Below are 22,027 nucleotides of genomic sequence, written 5' to 3'. Positions count from 1 at the left end.
GGTTTGGCGATGTCGCTCCTGCCCTGTGTTGGGAAGGGCTCCGACCTGTCACGAGTGGGTGCCAGGTGGTGATCCCTTGGGCAGGTTGTTCTGGTGCTTCTGACTGCCGAGCTCGGAGATGCTGAGCCCCGGTCCCCGTCGGTGGGATGCGCCCAGAGATGGATGGGTGTTGCGGCCCTAGAGATGGGTCTGGCAGCCCTAGAGCGGGCAGCTCGTGCCCCACCGTAGCTGTATGACAGCCCTTCCCCAGCTACAGTGCCTGGGATGGGGCTTTGCTGTGGGCAGAGATTTTCAGGGGCTTGGTGTGGGTCAGATCCACCCTCCAGACTCCCCCCTGGATGGAGCCGTGCGCCCGGCACTGCAGCCTGGGGACTGACGCAGGGCTCCAAGCCCGCTGGGCTTTCCTCATCGCTTAGCCCCTTTCCCCTGCGGGGCTGGGGCTGGGGTGGGATGCGATGGGGGACCCCAGCCAAGCCACCAGTAACCCTTTGATCTGCCTGGAAATAGGGGGCTGTGGCAGAAGGGGGGGGTCGGCAGTGTGTGTAGTGCCAGAGCTTCCTCTGCTTTGCGGTCGTGTGAGAGGGCAAAATCTGGGAGCTTCTTTGGATCTTCTCCTTCCCCTAGGGCAGGCAGGGAGGTTTCCTTCCTTTTGGGTTTCTCGTCGACCTCCTCCCCTTGGTGTGAACCTGCCGCTCTCCCCATCCGTGGTCACCGGCACCAAGTGCTCGTGACCCTTCCCAGCGCTGTCCTCCTTCCAAACCCTCATCCCACCGTCCTCCTCCAGCAGTCGCTCCCTTCCAGCACAGACCCATCTGATGTTCGGTACAGCTCTGTCTGTATTCAGCTCCTGGCCAGAGGAACTGACAGAGAAGAGAGTTGAATGCCCGTGCCGTGGTGGAGAGAAGCGAGGTGGCGGTGAAGACGATAAAAGCCAGCAGTGCAAGGAGGATGAGAGACCAAATAAATGCCTAAGGTGGGACTAACAGGCAATTCGGAGGATGAACCATTTGCAGATATAATTGATGCATTTTATGGCCAATTAATATTTTAGATTAAAATCATGTTCTGCAGTGTTTTGGCTTAGTAAAGCTAAACTCCAGGTCGTGGTCATTACACAAGTCGAGCTCCCCTGGAATTGATTTCTTCCCCGTCATTTGTCATCGACCTCTGATGCTGTATCTTTCTGATCTCTGCAGAATTCAATACATTTTCTGCAATAATTTGAAATGCAGGAGCTTTAGCTTCACTTTCAAGCTAATTTTGTATTTGTAATTCAGAACATATCTCCCCAGTGTTTAGGCATGAATTCTACTTCTAATTCATTTTATGCATTTCGTATTCAGTTTTGGAACAGCTGAATCTAAATATTGATATGCAGACCAGGCAGTGAGGAGAAGTGGGTATAACAGGTACCTTCCTTGCAATTTTTCATTACTTCTTGCTTGAATTTTGCTAATTTGTTTTGGGAGGTGTGATAGAAATTGAATGAAGTAATTAGTGAATCTTTGATAAAACTGTTATCTATCTGGTGAAAATCACAAAGCGTCTTTCTTATTGTTGAATGGAAGCCAGATGTTCCTCGGAAACGTATGAATCTTCCATGAATTTCTCTCTAGCACCTTCCTAAACTTTGTTAAGTGAGTACTCATTGAATTTCATCTCTTCCTTTCTGCAACAGAAGCTTGATTGTTAATTAAGTGCAATTTGCGTAAATTATGTGCCAAATTCCAAATTTCCTTTTAGCAGCCTCAGATTGGGTGTTTAAGCTCTTCAGATGATATCATTAATTTGGAAAGGCCGTCAGACCTTTCAAAATTCAAGCCACGCACCGATCCTTGTGTTGCAAATGGCCCACTGGATGATTTTGTAGCTCCTTAGGATGCACCACACAGTCGCTTCAGCTGTCAGACCGGGTTTAAAACGCTGACAAGAGCTGATATAGTCCGCTGTCACTTTATAGACTTACTTATTACAGCTTTTACTGAGGAAAGAATCTCAGGCACTGTGCTGTTTATCATTCAGTCATGAAAATGAAATAGGTATACTTACAACGCTTCTTCCCATATAACTGTATTCTCCAATTTCGAGAGAGTAAATGTAAACGAGCTTTTGACTAATGAAGCTTTCTTGGTTCCGAATCACATTGAGAGAGCTTCAGAAGGGGAGGAGTGAGGGTGTCTTCAGTCAGAGCAGCTCGGGAAATGACCAGCAAAGCATTTGAGCCTTTTGGTAGAACCCACATGGTTCGTGGATACCGAAACGCTCCTGGGGGCGCTTCCAGCGGGAGGGCTGAGCCCAGGGTAGGGCAGGGAGGAAGGAAGACCTCACAAGAGTGAGCAGCCCGAGGGGTGGAGCTGGGTCTCTGATTCGGAGCTTCAGTTCTCCAAGTGTTTTAAGAAGTTCTCAATTTATCACAATATTGCTGCTTTAACAACACATACCACTTCTTTCTCTTTTGTGTGGTTTTTTTTTTTTTTTTTTGTTTGTCAAGGGCACGTTTTTCCTATTGCCCGTCATTCACATTAGGAATTCCTACATCTTCTTCTGTTAGAACTTTCATGTCTTCCCTGATGGTTATGCTTTTCATTATGGTTGTGTTTTCCGTCTGGTCTGTTGCAAGTTTGAACATTGTAGGAGCAGGCTCCTGAGGGATGCTCAGCCCAGGCCTTTTGCGTTGTCCTGCCCACACCTCCAGCACACTGAAGCCATTGGGATCCCACTTCACTGGTCGCATTTGCCCCTTTGTAGACTTCCTGCAGTTCCTCCTTAGGTCTTCTCCACATGTTGTTCTTCCCCATAGTCCAAATTCATTTTAGCGTTTCAGGTTCAAGGATATTTATGGTCTTTATTTTTTTCCTTAGGAAACTTTAATGGCAAAAATGTTTGTTGGTGCTCTTTTAGTTAGTTGGTCCTTTTCTGCCTTTAATAATTGATCCCAAATATTATCAGTGACGCTCAGTCTCCTGTAATTCTGATGCTCCCTGTGTGCCTCAGATCAGTATTTGTCAGGCTTTTTTTCCTGGAAACCCCATCTGCGCATGAGATTCTCACGTACCCTTAGGAATATTCCTAAGGGCTCTTGATAGCCGTACCATTATCTGCAGCAAGAGCAGTTAACGTAATTGCACTATCATTAGTGAACCCGTGAAGACTCACGTTCGCTGAAGTTGGTCTCCACCCACCTTCCCTTCCCTTCCTGTTCAGGGCAGCTTCTAAGGGCAACTTTTATGTTGTTCTTTGTCTTTGCCTACCACGTATAAATCCTTCAAAGGATGCATCTTCTCTTCCACCAGTCGTTTCGTCCATGAGGATATACATATTTATAGGAATGAAGCTGTTTTGTCTCTCTTTTATACTTTGGAAGAAGTTTTGTTCACTTTTGGCTTCAAAGCCAGTGGTAGCAGGGTACTGCTAGCTACAATCCCGCTCCTATTTCATGTCTGACAGCCCTTTCTCAGCTGTAAAACAGAGTGGCTGTTTTCGCATGGGCTGATCTATTGTCGAGCTGCATTGTTATTAGCTTTCTCCTCTAGTTATTCCTTTGCATTCGGAAGGGGCCCTCCAGATGCTCTGTGTATTCCAGTTTCTAATCCTTTCCCTGTGTCTGAGGTTGTTAATCTGCATTATAGGCTGTGATTTGTTGCAAGCTCGCTGAAGTCTCTGCCTTCCAGGGGTTGTGTGTGTAACTTCTGCCTAACCTTGACGCGGGTGTCGGGTGGGTTTCTCCCCCATCTGCCTCATGAGACGCTGCTGGTGTAGTTCTCTGGGCGCGGGACCGTGTAAGCCTTCCACCTCCCCGGGGTCTCACAGACCCTAGGAGATGTAGCACGCCCTGCAAAGTGGGGTTTGGTCACCTCAGGTGTCTTTAAAACATGGTATCTCGGGAAGGAACCTGCACTGCCGCCAGCACACAAATCCTCTGTCTCCGATGCGGGGACCTGCAGCAGTATCTCCGAGAGGTGAAAGGAGCTTGTTCCCTTGCAGCCTCCAGAGACGGATCAAGAAAAATCATTGGGCTGTTGCTTTTCCGGTTAAATTAAGCCGGTTTTCTAGCAAGCTGTCAGATTTGTCATCTTATTGCCTGCGTGAGCAGGCAGGGAAGGGGACAGATGCTTGCTGGGGCCACATGCTTCAGCGCCCGGAGGTCAGGGAGAGCTGGAACGGAGAAGGCACATGGTAAATCACTTGATTTTGAAGGTTCCCACCTTTTTGCTAGTGAAGCATTTTGCAGGGCTATTTTTCTAACTGACTTTTTAAGAAGGAGGAAGAACTTTGAAATGACCTTAAATTTTTCTAATTTTGATTGGTTTTGGGTGGGTTTGCTCTTCCCAGCCTGGAGTTGCATGTGCTGGAGATGCTTGCATCCAAGCCAATCCATCATATGTCCTTTCTCATCAGTGGAGAGAGAGGTGCTTCTGAAGCACAGTTCGCGCAACTGCTTTTTGGTATCTCACATCAGGAGATTGGTCTTTTATTAATGATTTCTGCTTCTCACCATTAAAAATTGGGGAAGCCCAAACGCTTTGGGCAGCTGTAGGGGTTATGTTATAACTGCCCAAGTCCAGTTAGTCCATTCCCACCCTTCCCCACTGTTAGAGTGGGTCAAAACTGAAACAAAATTTTCATTTCAGCCTATGGAAAACATTTGGTCTGGCCAAACCTTCTGCTTCACTCTTGTCTCAAGCATGCTGTCCCTGGGCACTGTTGCAGGGAGGGCGTTCAGCATCATTGCCAAGGCTGCTTACACTTTCTGCCCCAGTGACCTGAAAGGATGATAAACTTAGCTAACCCCAATGAAAACAAAGAGCTGCAGGAAGCTTCAGAAAGGTTTCCAAGTCCCTGGTGCTCGTCCAGGTCTGGTAACACCTCCCTGAGCTATAAACGGGAGCTTGGCCGGAGCTCGGGGCTGCTCTTCTGAAGATGTGCGGAGGGGACGAGGCGGCCGGCAGGAACCAGCCCCGCAGCCGCGTCCACACCGTGTCCAGGCAATCGCGCCGGTGGGATGCTCAGGTCCGGGGTCACTTTTGCAGCATGGGAGAGACAGAAACCCGAAAGGACTGAAGGCTGAAGAATTAGGGCTGAAGGAGCAGGTGGACATCTGCAGTGTTGTCTTTATTTTTTTTTTGTCCTCTCTCCTCAATTTTCCTGGTTTCGTAACTGTGGCAGAATCAAACAGAATAGTTATTAAGGGCTTATTTTTCCGACAGATGGGATTTCTCAGTGAAGCAGGGATGCAGGCAATGCTCGGTTCCCGTGGGGACAGCAGAGCTGCTTCCAGAGTTTCTCCCGAGATGAGCCCTGGGGATTTCTGGGGCTGGTGTGGGTGGACCGTGGTTGGGGAGGGACTGCCGGGGCTGCTGCCGGCTCCTTTAGCACACCATCATCCATCCCCCTGCCTGGGCTCAGAGATGGGGAAGATGGGGAGGTTTGTTCCCCAGCAGCCCTTCCACCCCCTGGGACATGCACCTACAAGAGAGCATCACAAAACGACCTCTCTGGACCTCCTGGTATTGGTTTGGAAGAAAGTAGAAATTACTGACTAGAGGAAAATTCCTGGAAAAAGGCATTGCTTGGAGCAGTGGAAATATTTTCCTTTGGCTCTGTCTTTTTAAAGGAATAAATAAAAGTAGTGTAAGATAAACAAATAAGCTCAGGACTCAAGGACTCACCATAGCTTGGGAAATTTTACATCAAATGTAGCAAATTTAATAAGATGTCTGACAATCACATTCTTTTAAGCTGAAAAGGGCGCCGCCTGAACCGGGGAGTAGAGTCTTGGAGTGTTTAAATAGGACAGCTCAAACAAGCAGATAATGGTTAGATGGCTTCAGGAATAAAAACTGGCTTGTCACAGTCAGGATGTATTTAATAAAATATTTAAACAATTTTCAACACTGCTGCGATGATACAGAAAACCGTGATAATATCCAATAGTAGAAGAATTGCTTTGAAAAGATTAAAGGACGTAAACACTGAAGGACCTAAATAAGCCGTATGCACTTCTGCCGTGTTTTTGCAGAAGTGTTCGTTCAGCGAGCTCTGTAGTGCCTCGTTAGCTCCTTTCCGTAGCTGGACGGTTTTAGGCTGGAAGGTCAAGGGATATGTCCAGCCTTGAAGGTAACCTGCCCCCTTGGACTTTGCTGGGCACAGGGATAAAGCCCTTGGGGACGGCTTGTCCTCCAGCCTCCTCTCTGTGGTCAGGGTCTGCCTAAAAGTGGATCAGAGAGGCTGCTGTGGGTGCTGGGACCCATCTGGCTGCACCAGGGCCAAAGGTCTCGGTGTTCCTCTGGCTGCACGGGTGGGTTTTTCAGCCAGCGTCAGCTCCACGTTAGCTCTGCAGGGATGCTCCTGGGAGCACGCCTACGTGCTGCTGGGCTGTGCCGTCAGCGTGGCTCTTCTCCAAGTGACGTGCACCGCAGGGTGGCTTGGTGCTGCCCCGGGCTTCGCGTCCAGCCTGGTCCCCAGGTGCTTCTCTCTTCATAGCTGATTTGGAAATCTGTTGTTCTTCTGATTTTCGTGATTGATTTGTAACTTGTTAATGTTTTGGAGGTCTGTCACACTGCTGAGCTGGGGTGGCCAGGAAGGAGCCCCATCTCAGCTGAGGTCAGCCCTCCCCTGTGGCAGCATCCCATCAGGACCACCTGGCATCCCGAGAGGGGAGCAAATGCTCCAGGTGGCTCCTCTGCTCCATTCCAGCTGTAAACCTCCAGGAAAAAACACTTCTGAGCATCACTTACGGTGAGCATAGGGGGAATTGGGCGACCAGCACAGACACAAATAGCTGTCTTTGGGTAGATGAATGCTGCTGTGCATCCCCTGCCCCTCTTACCCATCAAGGCAGCACGTAGCGGAGGGCTGAGTGTGGAAGCAGGTTGCTGTTAAAACGTGCTCCTCAGGCTATCTGATCTCCTGCAAGGCCTGCTGTCTCTCTGGCTGGCAGGCAGTAGTTATCCCACCCGTGGGGTCGGCCTTGGGCAGCTGGTAAACAGGGAGAGATGCCGCGGTGCTCCCGCATCCATCAGGCAGCCACGTGCCTCAGCGTGTGCCCTCTGACAGCCGGAGGATTCGGGGTCTTGGAGGTGAGCGGCCAGAGGTCCCTGCCCCTCCGTAGCCTGGAAACAGATGTCATAACAAGATCCGTCCCAAGATGTCTCAGTCAGCGATGAAGGATGCAGAAGAGAGACCACCCAAAAAGCTGCTGTGCCATGCCCTGCACTGACTTGTTGCTGGGATGAAGGAAACCAGCCTCTGCTGGAAGTTTATTTGGTGGATGCGTGACAGCTGAGCTCTCCTTTGGGCAGCTCCTGGTTCTCTCCTCCAGCTCCCAGGACAAGGCACATGCAAGCCCCGGAGCTGCAGTGCTTCAGCGGGCTTTCCCCGCCCTGCACTGCGGTGTGGACTCACTGCCCTCGCACCTTGTGATGACTTAAGAGGAGGTGTAGTCAACCCATAACAGGGAGGGGTGTCAGCTGGCTTGTTCTCGTCCTTTTTCTCATTTTGCCCAGGAAAACGGATCAACGTGGCTTCCCGAGGAACGGCTCATTCCTTGGGCGGCGCGCTTGTGTGGACGAGCTCCAGCAGCAAGAGGTTATCCATCACCAGCGAGCTATTCCTCTCCTCTCTGCGGTGAGGAGGACGACTCGTGCCAAGAACTTGCAGGTGTTAGGGCTCTTACAGGATCTTTGCCTGGAGGAATATTTTCGGAAGCAAAGCCCCTGTTTCTATTAAGTAGCGAAGGGACAGGAAGAGCAAACAGGGGAAATGTAAGTCTCGAGATGCATGCTAAGCAGCCAGACGGCAAAATTTGCCAAAACGATGCTTCAGACAGAGTCTGCAACTAATCAGCAGCTTTGGAGAAATAACAACATTAAACTGTTTCATGTGATCCTCCCCCCCCCACCCCTTGGAAATGTGCGGGAGAGCTTTGATTTGTAGGAGAATTAGCGCGCTCTCCCCACCCCATTCCTTGGGTTGTCTTTCTGTAGGAGCAGAGACATTTTGTCGTGTTCCGGGGGAAGCGACGCCAAAGAGTGAGTTTCTGGCAGGAGGCGAGCATGACCCTGGGTTGCTCCCATTGACAGGCAGCAACTTTTACCCATGGCTGTTTTTTTCCTCTCGTTTCTTTAGTTGAGAAACCACATGTACCTTAAGAAGACAAAAGTTCTGTGTGCGTACGTGTGTGTTCGTAGAAGTTGAAATGTCTGCCGTAGTTGAGGACGTGCTCCAGTTGTGTCCCTGCGGTACACGAGGGTGTGCCACAGGGACAGAGCGATGCTCAGGAGCGGTCCCAGACCCAGCGGCAGTAAGACTGTGCAGAGGTCTGGCCATTTGACGTGTTCGGAGGGCTGAGCTCTAGGAGGAGTGTGGTGGGCTTCAGAAGGATGTGCAGGTGCAATTATGCAGCTGGACGTTCGTGGGAGGTGCTGTCCTCCGTGGTAGACAAGAACTGTCACTGGCAGAGGGAGGAGAGGGGACCTGACAAAGTCGTTGCCGCGTGGGGGAAAGGTCCAGGAGGTGCTTTGGAGCCTGCAGACCTTTCTAGTGCAATATCCTGGGTCATGTCAGTGTTGAAGGTCTCTTTTCCAGGAGCTTCCAGCCCCAAGAGCTGTGAAAGGTAGCCATGGTCCTGCTAATGGATGTGTCCCACCCGTTGGGGGGAGGTCAGTGGGGAGCGCGTACAGTCGGTGCCCCCCGGGGAAGGAAGAGAGGAGGTCGACAGAGGCAGATGAGGGAAGCTCGCTCGTGTGTGTTTGCGTGCCTGGCCCCCGTCCCAAGCGTGTCTGCTCTGCACCTCGTTACGGTGTCTCGGGGCCGGGTCCTGAGGGGAAGACTCAGGAGCCAGGGTTGTGCTCGCTGCGTTACCCCATGCAGGGGTCTACAGCCCTGGGTTGCCTCGCTTGCGTGGCGGACATGAGTGCTGTAGCCCTGCCAGGCTGCAGGGTTGAATTTAACAACAGGCAAGGAAAGTGCTCCTTTAATTCATGAAAGGTCTTTCACCACGAGCACGCACCCCTTGGCAGCACCAACCGGCATCTGGGGCAAGCGCTGGCTGTCGCTGGCATCCCCCCAAAAAACCAAAGGTGCCTTTTCTAGCACCAGCCCCGGACCCACGGCCAGCCATGGGCCCCTCTCTTGCACAGCCTGGGTTTGCCGGGAGGATGAGATGCGCTTGCGGAAGCGGGTGTTGTTATAAATCTTGGAAGAGGCGAGGTTTCCCAGCGGCTTCGCAGGGCAGCAGCTGCAGGACGTGGCTTTCCCTGCGAGGTGTAAAGCTGTCACGGCACCAGCGAGCCTCCTCACACAAAGCTGACCCAGGTGAGCAAAAATATGACATTTTAAGTGCCTCTTTGCTCCGACTGCAGGATTTTCCAGCTGCCTTAGTGGTCATGAACCACGTCTGTGTAAATCAAACAGGCTTGCTCTAACTCTCCTTGCGAGCGATGCCGGTACGGTTTCCATCCTCCCTCCCATCCTGCCAAAAACCAGAGCTCATCTGAAGCCGCAGGAGGAGAGGAATTTCCTGAGAAGGATAAACAAGCCATTCTCATTACCACATCTTTGCTGCTGCAAAGGAGACTTACCCACTGCCCTACCTAGGAGCCCCTAACGGCTGCTGTGTCGTTAGTGGCCATGGGCTAGTGACAGGGCAGCAGGAGCACCTGGGCAGAGCACAGGGAGAAGTCCTGGCTGCTCCTCTTGCGTTCCTCCAGTCCCTTGGCATATCCAAGAGGAGGAGCGGCTGCTGCCGTCATGTCTTCATTAACTCCATCACTTTTCGGCATCAGATCTCTCACCCGAATGAAGCAATTTGCTGTTCATGCTTCGTAGTCACTCCGTAACTCAGGCGGCTGTACGCGTGCTAATGAACCCTTCATTTCGTGTCCAGTCAATGGCTCGTATCAACGAGACGTCTGCAGCGGTGTAGATGACTTGTGGTGAAGATTCAGGGTGGGACCCTGGGGCACGTGGACCACGCCAGGGTCTGCCCTCGACTCCTGCCCCACTGCAGGGCAGGGGATGGGGTGCCAGCGGGCTGGGAAGCATCAGCAGCTACTGCGGCTGCGGTGCTTTGGGGTCACCAGCCTGAGGTTTCTGCAGCCTTGCACCCACCGCAGGGAGACACCAGCTCTTGTACAGGCTAGATGGGTCTTGGAGATTGCTTATCTCCTGTAAGCTGAGGGCTCCTTGCAGCTGTGCACTGGATGCTGAGTGGAAGAGTTTTGTCAGTCACAACAGGTACTTTTCCTGTATCCTTTCTATTAGGGAAGGACGACATGTCAGAAACATGTTGCGTTTTGGGTAGGCGCATCTGTGGGCAGAAAACTCTTCCCTGCCCAGGAGCACCTGCTTGCTCTGCTCAGCGCCTTCCTCGGGGCTGCAGACCCTTCCCACCCCTCTGGCTGCTGGCGCGTGGCTCAGGGCAGGTTGCAGGGGGGCTGCGGGTCTCCGATTCAGCCGATCTTTTGATGTTGCTGCTCCTAAACTCTGTCAGGCATGTGATCATCTGCCTGTGTGCATGTGTTGGGCAAGGAGCGCTCCCCTTCCTCCCAGTGGGATAAGGGAATTTGGGCTCTAATGAAGACGTTTACCTTGATGTGTAGCCAGGTCCTGGGGGAGCTGCTGAGAAAATAACCTGCAGCACCGATGTTCAGAGCAGTAAAAACCACAGCAATTATGTGAAGGGTAAAAAAACACCTTACTGTCTCCTTAGGTGATGGGTTTGGAGAAGCCTGGCTGCCTCCCCTTGGAGGAAATGCATTTCTCATTTAGAGGGAGCCTCACAAGAGAAGCTCCTGGCAGCCTTTCTTAAGGAAACGAGGGCTGGAGAAAGGGGCAGGAGCATCCCCTGGAGGTCCCTGCCAGCACAGGCTCCTGTCCCCGCGTGCACCCGGCAATCCCCCATGGCGTGGTCTGGGCAGCACCTGTGTGAGCAGGCGGAAGGTCGCCCCTTTGTTTGCACACTCCGACTGGTTGTGTTTAGCTCACAGCTAACTGGGATGTCTCCTGTTTCGGAGACATCAGGACATTTGATTGCCTGCTGGGCACTTTCTCCAGCAAGCATCCGAGCGGCAATTCCCTGTCCCTCCTTCAGCGACGGACTTGCATCCTCTGTGGCAAGAAGCTCTAGATGTTACAAGCTAGTGGCCAAAGCAGTGCTTGTTAGATACTGCTAGAAATAAAGAGAAACCAATGCACGATACAGCTGCCTGCAAGAGCCAGGGGCTGCCTCCCTGCCTGCCATGCCGCTGGAGGAGAGCTGCGCCGAGTCCGGCTATGCTTGGCGGTACCCGGCCAGGAGTTTTGGAAAGCTGGTAGGGAAACAAGTCAAGCTCAAACCCTCATGGCCTTCAGGGTCAGTGGGTCCTTTCCTCATCCTCTGCAGCAATGGAGGGATCGGGAGCCCTGTGGATGCACCGGAGGATGAAGGGAAGAAGCCACGCGTGAGCCCTTTGGCAGAGCTGCCGCGGGAAGGAGTAAATAATGTGTTGCTGCTTTGGTGGTTAAGCAGAGTTCTGCACAGGTTCGTCTGCTCTCGTTAAGCTGGTTTTGGGACCACCCAGTAATTAAGCGCCAGAGCTGCTGGGAGTCTGCCGTGCCTGTAATGGTGTCCCAGGGGGTGGATGTGGGGGTACGTGCAAAGCCTGGCCAGCGTGGGGAGGGATTGCGTTACAAACCCAGGGTGTTGTGTTACCTGTCACAAGGTGAGGCAGAAGAGGGGTTTGCTCCCCATAATCAGACGAGTTCAAGCAATGCTGGTTAGCTCAGTCCAAAAGAAGATGCTCAAGAGGAGCAGACAAGATGCAAATCCAATGTGTGCTAATTAGGCAGTGGCACAACACACAGCTGCAAATTTTACATTCCGTTAGCCTTGTTTACTGGGCTTTTTTCTTCTTTTATTTTTCTCTCCTAAATTTAAGTTCCCAAGAAGACACTAGATATGGTATGTGCTAATGCAGTCTGTGTTGAAGGGTCGTGTGGAGGAGCGCTTATTTCTGATCCTGCCTGCCCTGCCTCTGCAGCCCTGTCCCTGCTCAGCCCAGCAAAGCTTCCCCTCTGGGCGCATTCCTTCCTCTCCTTTATCTCACTGCAGATTGGGAGCTGGGTGACTGGAAATGTGGATTTGTCCCACCGAGAGAGGATCCATCCCCAGGTCTTGCTGGGCTGAGATACCTCTGTGCTTCGCCGTGCGTGGGGTGAAGGGGATGGGCTGGGGACCCCCCAGGACTCCGGGCTGGGGACCGGGGACGTTGCTTGAGCACCGCTCGCTGGGGCAGCACGGGTGGCTCCCGCCGCAGGACTTGCGATGCTGCTTGGGTGGATGCGGTGGGGAGCCCTGTGCCGTGGCACACCCGCCACCATGTCCCCGGCACCCCCAGCCACCAGCTCTGCTCCCCAGTGGGAGCTTTCCTCCGGAGCCGCTCCCCAAGCCAGCACGGAGGCAAGGGTGGAAAGAACATGTCACAGGGTTTAAACCTGATAAACAGATTTAGAGCTGCTCTTAGTCACTCTGACTGGGCCGGGGACATGGAGGGAGATGTTGCGGGTTGTCTTTGCAGTGAATTGCACCCTCAGGTGCATCCTCGTCTGTTGGTCGAGTGCTTCCCCTCGGTCCCTGTCCCCCGCCGTGGAGGTGACGGACTGGCGGGATAGCTGCCAGAGCCTCTTTGCCTGGCTCAGGGCTCCTGCTCTCGACTCTCTTCAGCACAATTAGAAACACCATCAGAACCTCGCCGTAACAAATCGCTTGATTTTCTAGGTCAGCTCTGCCAGTTAGGGTGATACCAGGCACGGAAAGCTGGCAGTTTATTTCAGCTTTTACTCAGTACGTTTTGCTCCAAAGCGACTTAAAATGCATTAGCGTCAGAAGGCGGGAGCTGTGCGGGAGCCGCTCAGCAGCTCAGTCGTGTCTTTCTGTCATTTGTCCTATTGTCTGGGGAAATTCTTTTAGCAAAGGCAGGCAGCTGACTTGCTTATCATATTTTCCCCCTGATATCTTTTTGGTTTTTTTTCTGGGGGCTGGGAATTGATGATAAACATCAACTCACAGGGATGTGTCGCTAGCAGGGTTGATGGTGGTAAATAGCGGGTGGGCCCCATGCTCAGTCCTCTCGCTGCCCCACGGGGAGGGGAGGTGGGAGCGGGAGCATCCGCCGGCATGGGTGCAGTGCCGGGGCTCTGGACCTGCCGTGGCCGCAGGGAAGAGCCTGGTCTGTGCTGTGCTCGCTAACACCCAAGTTTTCGGTTTAGCTGTCATTAGTGGAGCTGGGAGGATGCTGCACAACCACCCCGTTACCCTCCCTCCCCAAAATGCACCTCAGAGGGAGGCAAACGGCATCAGGACTGACCTGTTGGGAGCTGGCTGCAGCTGACGCAGGCCGGCTGCTGCTTCCAAGGAGGAGACGCACTGGTGTTTCCAAGACGAGCGGCATCGGTGCCCCTCGTCCCCACGAAGTCAGCGGCTGCCTGGGGCAGAAGCTCAGCACAAAGCAGCGTTTTGGCCGGGAGCAGGGACATGGATGTGAGTTTTTCATGGCTCCAGCAGTGTTTCAGCGGCAGGATGCCATCAAGAACTTTGATTGTGGTTTTAAAATCTGACCAGCTCCCGCAGGAGCGATCATGGCACACTCCGGATACCCTGGCCGAGGTACTGGTGGCACCTGGCTTTCCCGTCCTGCTCCAAACTGGGCAGAGGACACCCAGCAGCGATCCTTCCCTCTGCCAGGAGACCCGACAGCACATCCTCAGCCACCGAGGGCTTGGCCATGTGTCCTCAGCCCGGCAGAAATCCCACCCGGCTGCGCAGGTGCCCTTCCCCTGCCTCCTTCGGTGAAGCTGGTGAAAGGTGGTAAGCATCCAGGGACCTATTCTCCTGCCGCTTTGCGGCCCCGGAGGTCGCGGCCGGCCAGTGGGCGTGCGGGGAAGCATTTCGCAGCTGGTTTGACTTCTGCGCGTGAGCGCGCGTGTGTTTATGGATGCACATGTGGTTTGTGTTTGTGGTGCATGGAGGGAGCAGGGCAGGGACCTGCGTCCTTTATTGAAAGCAATTGTAAATGAACGAGGGCAGTGAAAAAAGCCCTAAATAAAACACTGAAAGTGGACACTCTCCAGGTTTGGCTGCCTTTGCATGAAGATAAATGTGGAAAGCTAGTCCTGTAATAAGGCAGAGCCAAATGACAGCCTCCCACGCCGTCTCGCCAGGCTCCCTGGGGTGAGCCCTCTCGCCCATCAGAGCAGCGCTGGGGCTGGTTGCAAGTTAATGTCAGCACAGCCCGGCAGCAGGAAAAGCCCCCCAAGCCACAAACAGCCTTTGCACTCCCGTGCCTAAGGCTTTCCGCAGCTACCGGGCACTCCAGGTTCTCCTGTCCCGCACCCAGGGGTTCCCGCTGGTGGAGGAGACCTGAGGCTCGTGTGTCTCAAAGTCCGTGGGAATCGGACCCTCCGTCACCCGGCGGCTCCAGCAAGACCCGGTCTGTGCGATGTTCCCGAGCGGCTCAGCAGGGACCCTTTCCCCTGCCAGCCTGCTTGGGACTCAAAGGCCGCTCTGCTCCCATCTCCCAGCTGGTTAAAGCTGCGAGGCTGACTGCATTCCCAGTGCGGACCAGCTTCCAGACTGGTGGGTGGGGTGGGGACCTACCATGGACCGCGGCTCCCAGGAGCATGGGGAGCGCAGGATGCACTCCTGCCGGGTGTGGGCAGAGTTGTGTTTGACAAAGCACAGCAGACCAGTAGGAAGCCTAATATTTATAATTCCTAAAGTTGTCTTGAGCACCCAACCTTGACGCAATCTTCAAACAGGAACAGAGAAATCTGTATTTAGTTCAACTGCTTGTTTGATATTTAGGAAAAAAGGAAGATCGAGTTGTTGCTCATCATGCACGTAACTAAATGAAATAGGAACGTCAGTGCTTGCACGTCAGTGCCGTGTTATTTGGCTCCTTCGTTTTGGCTGCCAAATACATTTATTTTGCATCTGGTGACCTGAACGCCAATGACGTTTGCTCAAGGACATGGTGGTGTTTCCTTTTTATCTCTTTTTCTCACTTCTCTTCCCAATTGTAGAGAAATCAAATACTCTCTATTTCAGGCCAGAAGGTGAATGTTTGGGGAAATTATGAGCATGTTATAATGCAATTAAAAAACAACCCCTACAATTGCTGTAATTTATATATACACCTACAAAAATAACCAGCTGGTGTAATCAAAGCTTCTAGTATATTTTATTTGTTTCAGCAAATCAAACAGAAGGAAATGGTTCCGTCTGCATTGTCACATGCTGCACAACTGTCTGCAGCAGTCAGAGGTGCCTCCTCGGGAAGCCCTGCAAAGGAGGGAGCAGCAAGAGAGGGTGCTTGCTGGTTGAGCCATCGGTAATACGAGCGAAACACTGCCGGCGGCTTCAGCATCGCTGCAGTATCAGCGTACGCTTAACGAAGGGACAAGTGCTCAGGGTCAGGTTTTGTGCGTGTTTGTGGATGGCGGAGGAGTGGTGCCGTCCCCTGGAAAACTGGGGATGGTGCGTATGTGTTTTGGGCTCGTGTGCTTCAAAGAGTGTATCTCAAGCTCATCTCCCTTCCCTCCCCTCCCTGCCCTCCATCAACAGCCCTGGAACGTTAAAGCAGATCGGCTGCAATTTCAAAGCTGCGACTTCAGTGCAGCCGAGTTGGTGATGAGGAAGATAATTAGCAAGTTAAACGTTCAATGCTTTAGTCAAATTATGTTTAATAATATTGAGCAATAAGGAGAGAGGGTGGCAGGAACTGTTAGCAGCTGGCTTTTTCATTATCGATACAGCGTTGTTGTGCAAAGCACTTCCCGCTTAATGAAGGCACCCTGGGTTTTATTTCATTTTTCAAGCCTGTTTCTGTGTTCTGCTTCAACTGCCGTTGGCTAGCAATTTGCAGGATTGCAACCAAGCTTGGAGTATTTTAGGAGCCAGTGGTTTTTCAGGAATGAATGCTTTGCCTGTGCTTCATGACTATGATTCAGGTTCTCTTGGCTAACTAGCCCCCAAATTATCTGTGCGTGCAGAGAAAGGCCGTGTTAATGGGTCTGCTGGAGTCTTGATGAAAGCCTTGGACGGCAGTTTCAGGCCAAGGATGAATAAAACCCCGCAGGGATCCTCTTCCAGCCCTGAAGTTTAAAATATTAATAGGATATCATTTTCCTGACAAACGCTGCAACAGGTAGTGAGCACTTTGTTATAAAACATTTCCTCTCAGTGGAGCCACGTATTTTAATGGAAATGCGATATCACTTAAATTATTGATATCCAAAAAAATACGAGTCCACTGTGTGTCCACAGATACTGAAATCTTTTCAAACGGGCTCTTTCTCTGCACTCCGCTGGATCCTGTTCTGCTCCATGAATATTGCAGCCTGCGGGTGCCAAAACAGACCGCGCTCCCCGGGGATCCCTGCGCCGCTTGGCTTGCAATCCGCCGGCGGTGATCCGCTCCCACGAGCAAAAGGCAGCGTGGCCTGGGAGCTGGGAAGAGAAACACAGGCAGCTTGTGGCGGGGACCGCGACCTTCTCCCGGGGGCCTTTCATCTCCGGTACCGACAGAGGATGAGGAGGGGAGAGGAGGGATGGAAAATAGCAGTGATTCATTGAGAGCGGGCAGGCTTCCTGGCTGGCTGTCGAAGCAGAATGGCTCTTTATACTCTTACAAAAGGGTGGGACATGGCGGGGGGGAATGGCCGAGCTTGGCCGGGTTTCGGCAGCGGTGGGCAGCCTGGTGGGAGCTGGGGAGGGTTTCGCCCCCGCCGCTTGGCAGAGGCTGGCGATCGCTGGCTGCCCGTGCCGGGAGAGCTGTCCCTGTGGCTCGGTCCGGAGCTGCCGCGTTGCTCTCCCTGCCTGCGCCTGTGTTGCTCCAGCGGAGATGCTTTGCGAAGGGGAGGAAACCCTCGGATGGGTCAGCAGGCTCTTGTTTGGCTTCCTTACCCCGTGCAAAGCAAAACTGACGACAAAAATAGCCACCCTGGCTTCTTTCCTGGTAGAAACGTGGGGAGCGGCACGTTTAGTCTCTCCCACCTTGTCAAGAGGGTTCAGCAGCAGCAAGTGGTTTGAGAACACTTTTGAGAAACTTAGATACTCCTGATGTTTTTCCAGCTGCCCGTAAAGTTTTCCAGGGAATGCAGGAGAAACTCAGCTTTGCTGCAGGAACACAACCCACCTCAGCTTTTCAAACCGTCTCAGAAAGGAGCAGCAAAGGGCAGACACCCACGCTGTCCCCTCTGGCTGGTGACCTCCTTGGGGCCACCGTCGTGCCAAGCTCAGTGGCTCCCCCGTCTTGGGCCGAGCACTTGCACAACCCACCAGCGTGGGCAGAAGCTGCCAAGAAATTCACGAGTCTTTGCCCAAAGTTATTCAAGTTGTTGCTCCCCCAAGGCAGCGTGGTGGGTGGCAAATGGTCTCGGTTGCTAATGGCCTGGGGACAGTCCTCTGGCTTTACTGATATTTTTGTTTTTTCTCTTTCTCCTCTCCCATTTCTGGACTCGCAGCAAACCCTGGAGACGAATCTCACCAACCTGGTTAAACGCAACAGTGAACTGGAAAATCAGATGGCCAAGCTGATACAGATCTGCCAGCAAGTGGAGGTTGGTGAGAGCAGTCGGGGGACCGGGGCGGTGATGGGGAAGGTGCGCCGTAAAGCTCCCGGCTCGAGTGACGGAGTGCGTGGGATTGCTCCTGCGTCCTTTCCCCAGGGGCTGCTCTGGGAGCAGAGTGAGTGTGTGGTGGGAAGCATCACTGATGCCGAGGGGCTGGTGGGAGGCTTTGTTGAGGCTGAATTGTTCTGGAGAGTTTAGTCCCAAGTGATGGGGGATGCGGGGATGGTTCCCAGGGGTCTGTAGGGCCTGAAGGAGAGGGTGGCATGACTGGGAGCCACTGGGAAGAGACACAGGCTGCTGGGCTGGCTCAGGAAGGGAAGACATGCTGGCTGCTCTCTGCACGGGGGGTGGAGGATGCTTTTGGTTGAAGCCCGGGTGACACCAAGCACGCAAACTCAGCTCTCGGAGAAGGGGAAACGAAGTTACCCCTCTCATCGCTGCCTTCTGCGATCAGGTGTGGTTTTGCCGGCAGCTCCTGTTTCCTCCACTGTGCAGGTGGGACCCACTGGGGCTGAGTACTGCAAAACCTCGTCTGCAGCTGGAAGGCATTAGTGAGAGTTTGCTTTGGACGCTCAGCGTGCCATAGCCTGCACCCTGCCTTCAAAGGCTGGGGCACCTCCAGCTGCGCTCCCAGAAACAACAAATCCCTTTGACCGTGATGCCTCCGTGCTTCAAATTCCCTGTGAAACTCTGGGCTAGTTACACCTCCTCTTTCTTGTCTGGGGGTGCTGTTAAAGTAAACTAGTTAATATTTGCAGAGCACTTGAATATCAAAGTGACAAGCGCTCTGGGAAAGCCTGGAAGGAAATTGCAAGCTGTGCAGCGGAGTGGCGTTGGAGCAGCGTGCAGCAGCCGTGGCCAGGGCAGCCTCCTCACGGCCAGCCACGAAGGGAGCTGTGGTCACATAACTGCAGCTTGTGTCAAAACTGCCTCTGCCCAGGCAGGTGTGGGAGCTGTCGCAGGGGTCCTTCTCAGCTCCAGGGTGCTTGTACTGTGTTAATTATATTTTAACCATTTCCTCTTGGGAAGGAGAGGGTGGGACCCCACCATGGTGGGGTGGGTCGAGCGCAAGTCCTCTCCACAGCCTGATGGAGAGGACGAGGGAAGCAATGGGTCTCTGCAGGTGCTGGCAAAGAAGCAATATAAAATCCCCAGGGCTGTTCCCAAGCATTTAACGGGTGGGGTGTGCTCTCACCTGGGATGTGTTTTGGCTGTAACAGATGCCCGTCCCGGGAGCGAAGCCAAGCAGCTCGAGTCGGCCTGGAGGTCAGAGGGGGACAGAGGCACAGGCAGCGATACTGGGAACGTCTGGGTGCGCAGTGGGTGAGACGGTCCTCCCCTCTGCGGGGCTGGGCGGGTGCCTTCCAATGCATCCCTCCCTTCCGCGGCGCAGGGGCTGTTCTTCCCGGCACTGATGCTCCCCCGGGCTGCTGCATCCACCGTCGATGAGCTGGGACCGCGCCACGTTTGGGGCAAGTCCTTCATGCTGGAGAAGGATGTGCCTACGTCTTCTGCAGGGTTTGGGTGAACCAGGGCGGGTAGTGAGGCCTTCCCTTCCCAAGGGAATAAAGGGGGGGGTCGGGTGTGATTGGGGGAACCCTTTGGGGGTAAGGTCCTTTGTGTGGTGAAATCAAGGCTCATTTGAGTCTCTTTCCTCCTAAGCACTTCGGTATAGCCTTACTCTTCCTATTAGCACGAGAGTGTTTTTCTGGCCTTCTCTGTAAAAAGAGGACTTCCAGGCATCGCCTCCCGCCGCCGTATTCCCATTTTGCTGTGTCATTAGCTGCTAGCTGGGGCAGAAATCCTGGGAGAGCCTCTCTCGTCCTACTCTTCCCAGAGCCACTCAAACACTCTGTGACGTGAACGTGGGTCCCAGACAAGGAGGACTGGACGGGATCATCCCTGTGAGCACCGGTCCTGAGCGCATCGTGGCGATGGCTGTCCCACCCAGTCCTGAACGTGCGACGGAGGTCCTGCCTCTTCCTCTGGTATCTCGTGCCTCGCCGTGCCAGGAAGCTTTCGCCAAGTCCAACCTGAAACTTCCCTGCTGCAGTTTCAGCCTGTAACTCTCTGCCTGGTCCTGTCTGCTGCAGACATGGGGAAAGTTACTTTGCTCATCCCTCCAGCAGCCTGTGACAGACTGTCGGGCAGCGCATCCTCCCTTCTCTTTTTTGGGTTGAGATAGTTTCATTATTGGGGTTTTTTTCAAGTTTCTTCACAGCACAGTTCTCAGTTTCTCTACAATCCAGACTGTCTCCTTTTTGTCCGCACTTTCTTGGAGATGCAGTGCTCTGAACTGGTGCAGTTCCCCGGCCAGAGCAATGCTCTGCTCTTCTTCCACAGCTCTGAGGAGAGAGGAAGGGGTCATTTTGGCTGTGTCAAGGCTATAATCCCATTTCTGTATCCCAGGGCGGTGGCTGCGATTTTCACACCCGTGTGTCCCATGTAGTTTTTGAGCCATCCCCCCTCAGACCCTCTCTGCGGGTTGCTGCCTGGCTGCTGTTCCTCAGGACGGTGCGTGCCCTGCACTCATCCTCACTGAACCTCACCCTGCTCGTTAAAGCTATTTTCCTCATCTCTCTAATCCATTCTCGGTCCAGGGCTAGCCTCGCCCTGTGGCAGTGTAGGCAGAGGGACTCTTCCCCAGCCCCTCGATGCAGGCGGGCACGTTGTCTCCATCCTTGCTGCGACAGCAGCGTCCCCTCGCAGGGCAAAGCTGGTTCCAGCCTTTCTGCCGGTTTGCAGTGGCTGGTCGTCTTCCCCGCTTTCCTTCCTCCTCCCAGCCACATGCACTCTGCCTCCCTGCATCCTTCCTGCTGTCAGAGATGGCGATTGCCATCTCTCCTGCCTGAGCCCTGCTTTCTGCAGCAGAGCAGCAATGTTCAGGCTTAAGCCAGCAGCGAGTGGGAAAGGCTTTGTAGAGGGGATTACAGCAAGCGTCGGAGGAAGAGAGGAGATCACCTTTAATCCTGCTGAAGAAAGGGACTCAGCTGACCTTGCTGCTTTGACCACTCGATCTATAAAACCCTTTGTGTTCCCGGTGTGCAATCAGGCATCTTTTGTTTGCATCGCCAAGGGAAGTGTTTGTGCGAGCGGTGCGCCAGGAGAGCCTGTGCCAGACACTGACGCTGCCTCTTGGCTGCGGCTCCGGAGTCAGGAGTTCATAAGCGATGCACTCCCGTGGAAAACATTCGAGAGGGAGAAGGTGGTTAATGCCTTGCTGTTGTTTCAAAGTGCGCATACCAGTTAACAGCGAATTAATTTGCAGCTTTGTTTACTGAAGTGATACATGGAGAGAGGCTGTCGCAATTAGCTTCTCCTTAATGGGCTATTGATTTTTTTGGTTGCTAAATTAAGCAGCGGTTCCTTGAACCAACACCTTTCCAGAGAATAAAAACACCAGGCTGCTGCAGGGATTGCCGACATGGATTCGGGGGGACTTTGCCAGTGCCTGAGTAAGCACGATGGCTATTTGCTTCACCCTTGGTCAGCCCTTGCTGGGGGGGATGCAAGCCCTGCAGCTTCCCACACGACTTCCCTGAGCTGCCTCGCGGGCCACGCAGCCGGCGGGAATGTGGGGATGCTGCGTGTGCTGCCTGGAGTCGTGTGCCCATAGCAAAGCACGCGGGGATGCATTTGCACAGGGAGCTGCAGCTTGTTCTTCACCATCTGCATCTCAGAGAGCGACTGGAGCTCTCAGGCCAGGAAGGTGCTTCCTAACCCCCGCGTTCCCTGCAGGCAGCATCAGCATTTTGTTCTTTGCTCACTAAATAAGGTCCTTGTTGCTGTCCTGATGCTCTGGAGAGAGAAGAATACGGGCAGTGCCGTTATGTGCCACCAGCAGCTGCGAGCCACCGTTGGATGCAGCTCTGTACGCGAGGAGGAAGGAGCTGAGATACACTCTTGAGTTGCCATGACAAAATAAGGAGTGGAAAAATCACACCTGAGTTTTGCAGCACTGCTGGCCTTCCCAAGCACGGCTGCGCTGATGCTCCCGCGTCGCTCGCGTTGTCCTGCTTCTCTCTCTGCTGGTGCGTTGTGGTGGGGAGAGGGATTTTTGCCTCTGCAGTAGGAATGGCTTTTGTTGGAGGTGTCTCTCCTGGGCTGCCTCTTCCCCCAGGGCTAAGTGGGTTTGGACTGACTATGGTAAAGTAGATAGCACATGGATGTCTTGCAGCAGAGAAGGAGCCAGAACGTCCTTGCAGAGCCGTGGTGACAGTCATCAGCACTCACTGCTCTTATAGGTCACACTTGGACTCCAGGACCTCACCAGGGATGGGGCAGGGATGCATCTGGCTGTGCCAGGACGATGGGATGTCTTTCCAAACCTCCTCCTCCTCTGAAACCTGCACCAGCATCTTAATGAACTGACCTGTGAAGAATTGAAAGCTACTTGGTATTTCTGATTGGAAGTTCA

General features: G+C 53.3%; 1 protein-coding gene across 2 annotated transcripts in view; it reads left to right on the top strand.

Moving 5' to 3' along the window:
* The window catches only part of MID2 (midline 2), an 88,304-nt gene that overhangs the window by 34,522 nt on the left and 31,755 nt on the right, over positions 1-22,027 (top strand). For both annotated transcript variants that reach the window (XM_059824387.1, XM_059824386.1), the window contains exon 2: positions 17,503-17,598. In XM_059824387.1, coding sequence (XP_059680370.1) covers positions 17,503-17,598 — 96 coding nt within the window. The remainder of the gene's footprint in view (positions 1-17,502; positions 17,599-22,027) is intronic.

The sequence above is a fragment of the Gavia stellata genome, chromosome 14, assembly GCF_030936135.1.
Source record: "Gavia stellata isolate bGavSte3 chromosome 14, bGavSte3.hap2, whole genome shotgun sequence".
Taxonomy (NCBI): domain Eukaryota; kingdom Metazoa; phylum Chordata; class Aves; order Gaviiformes; family Gaviidae; genus Gavia; species Gavia stellata.
This window is presented reverse-complemented; position numbering and strand designations above follow the sequence as displayed.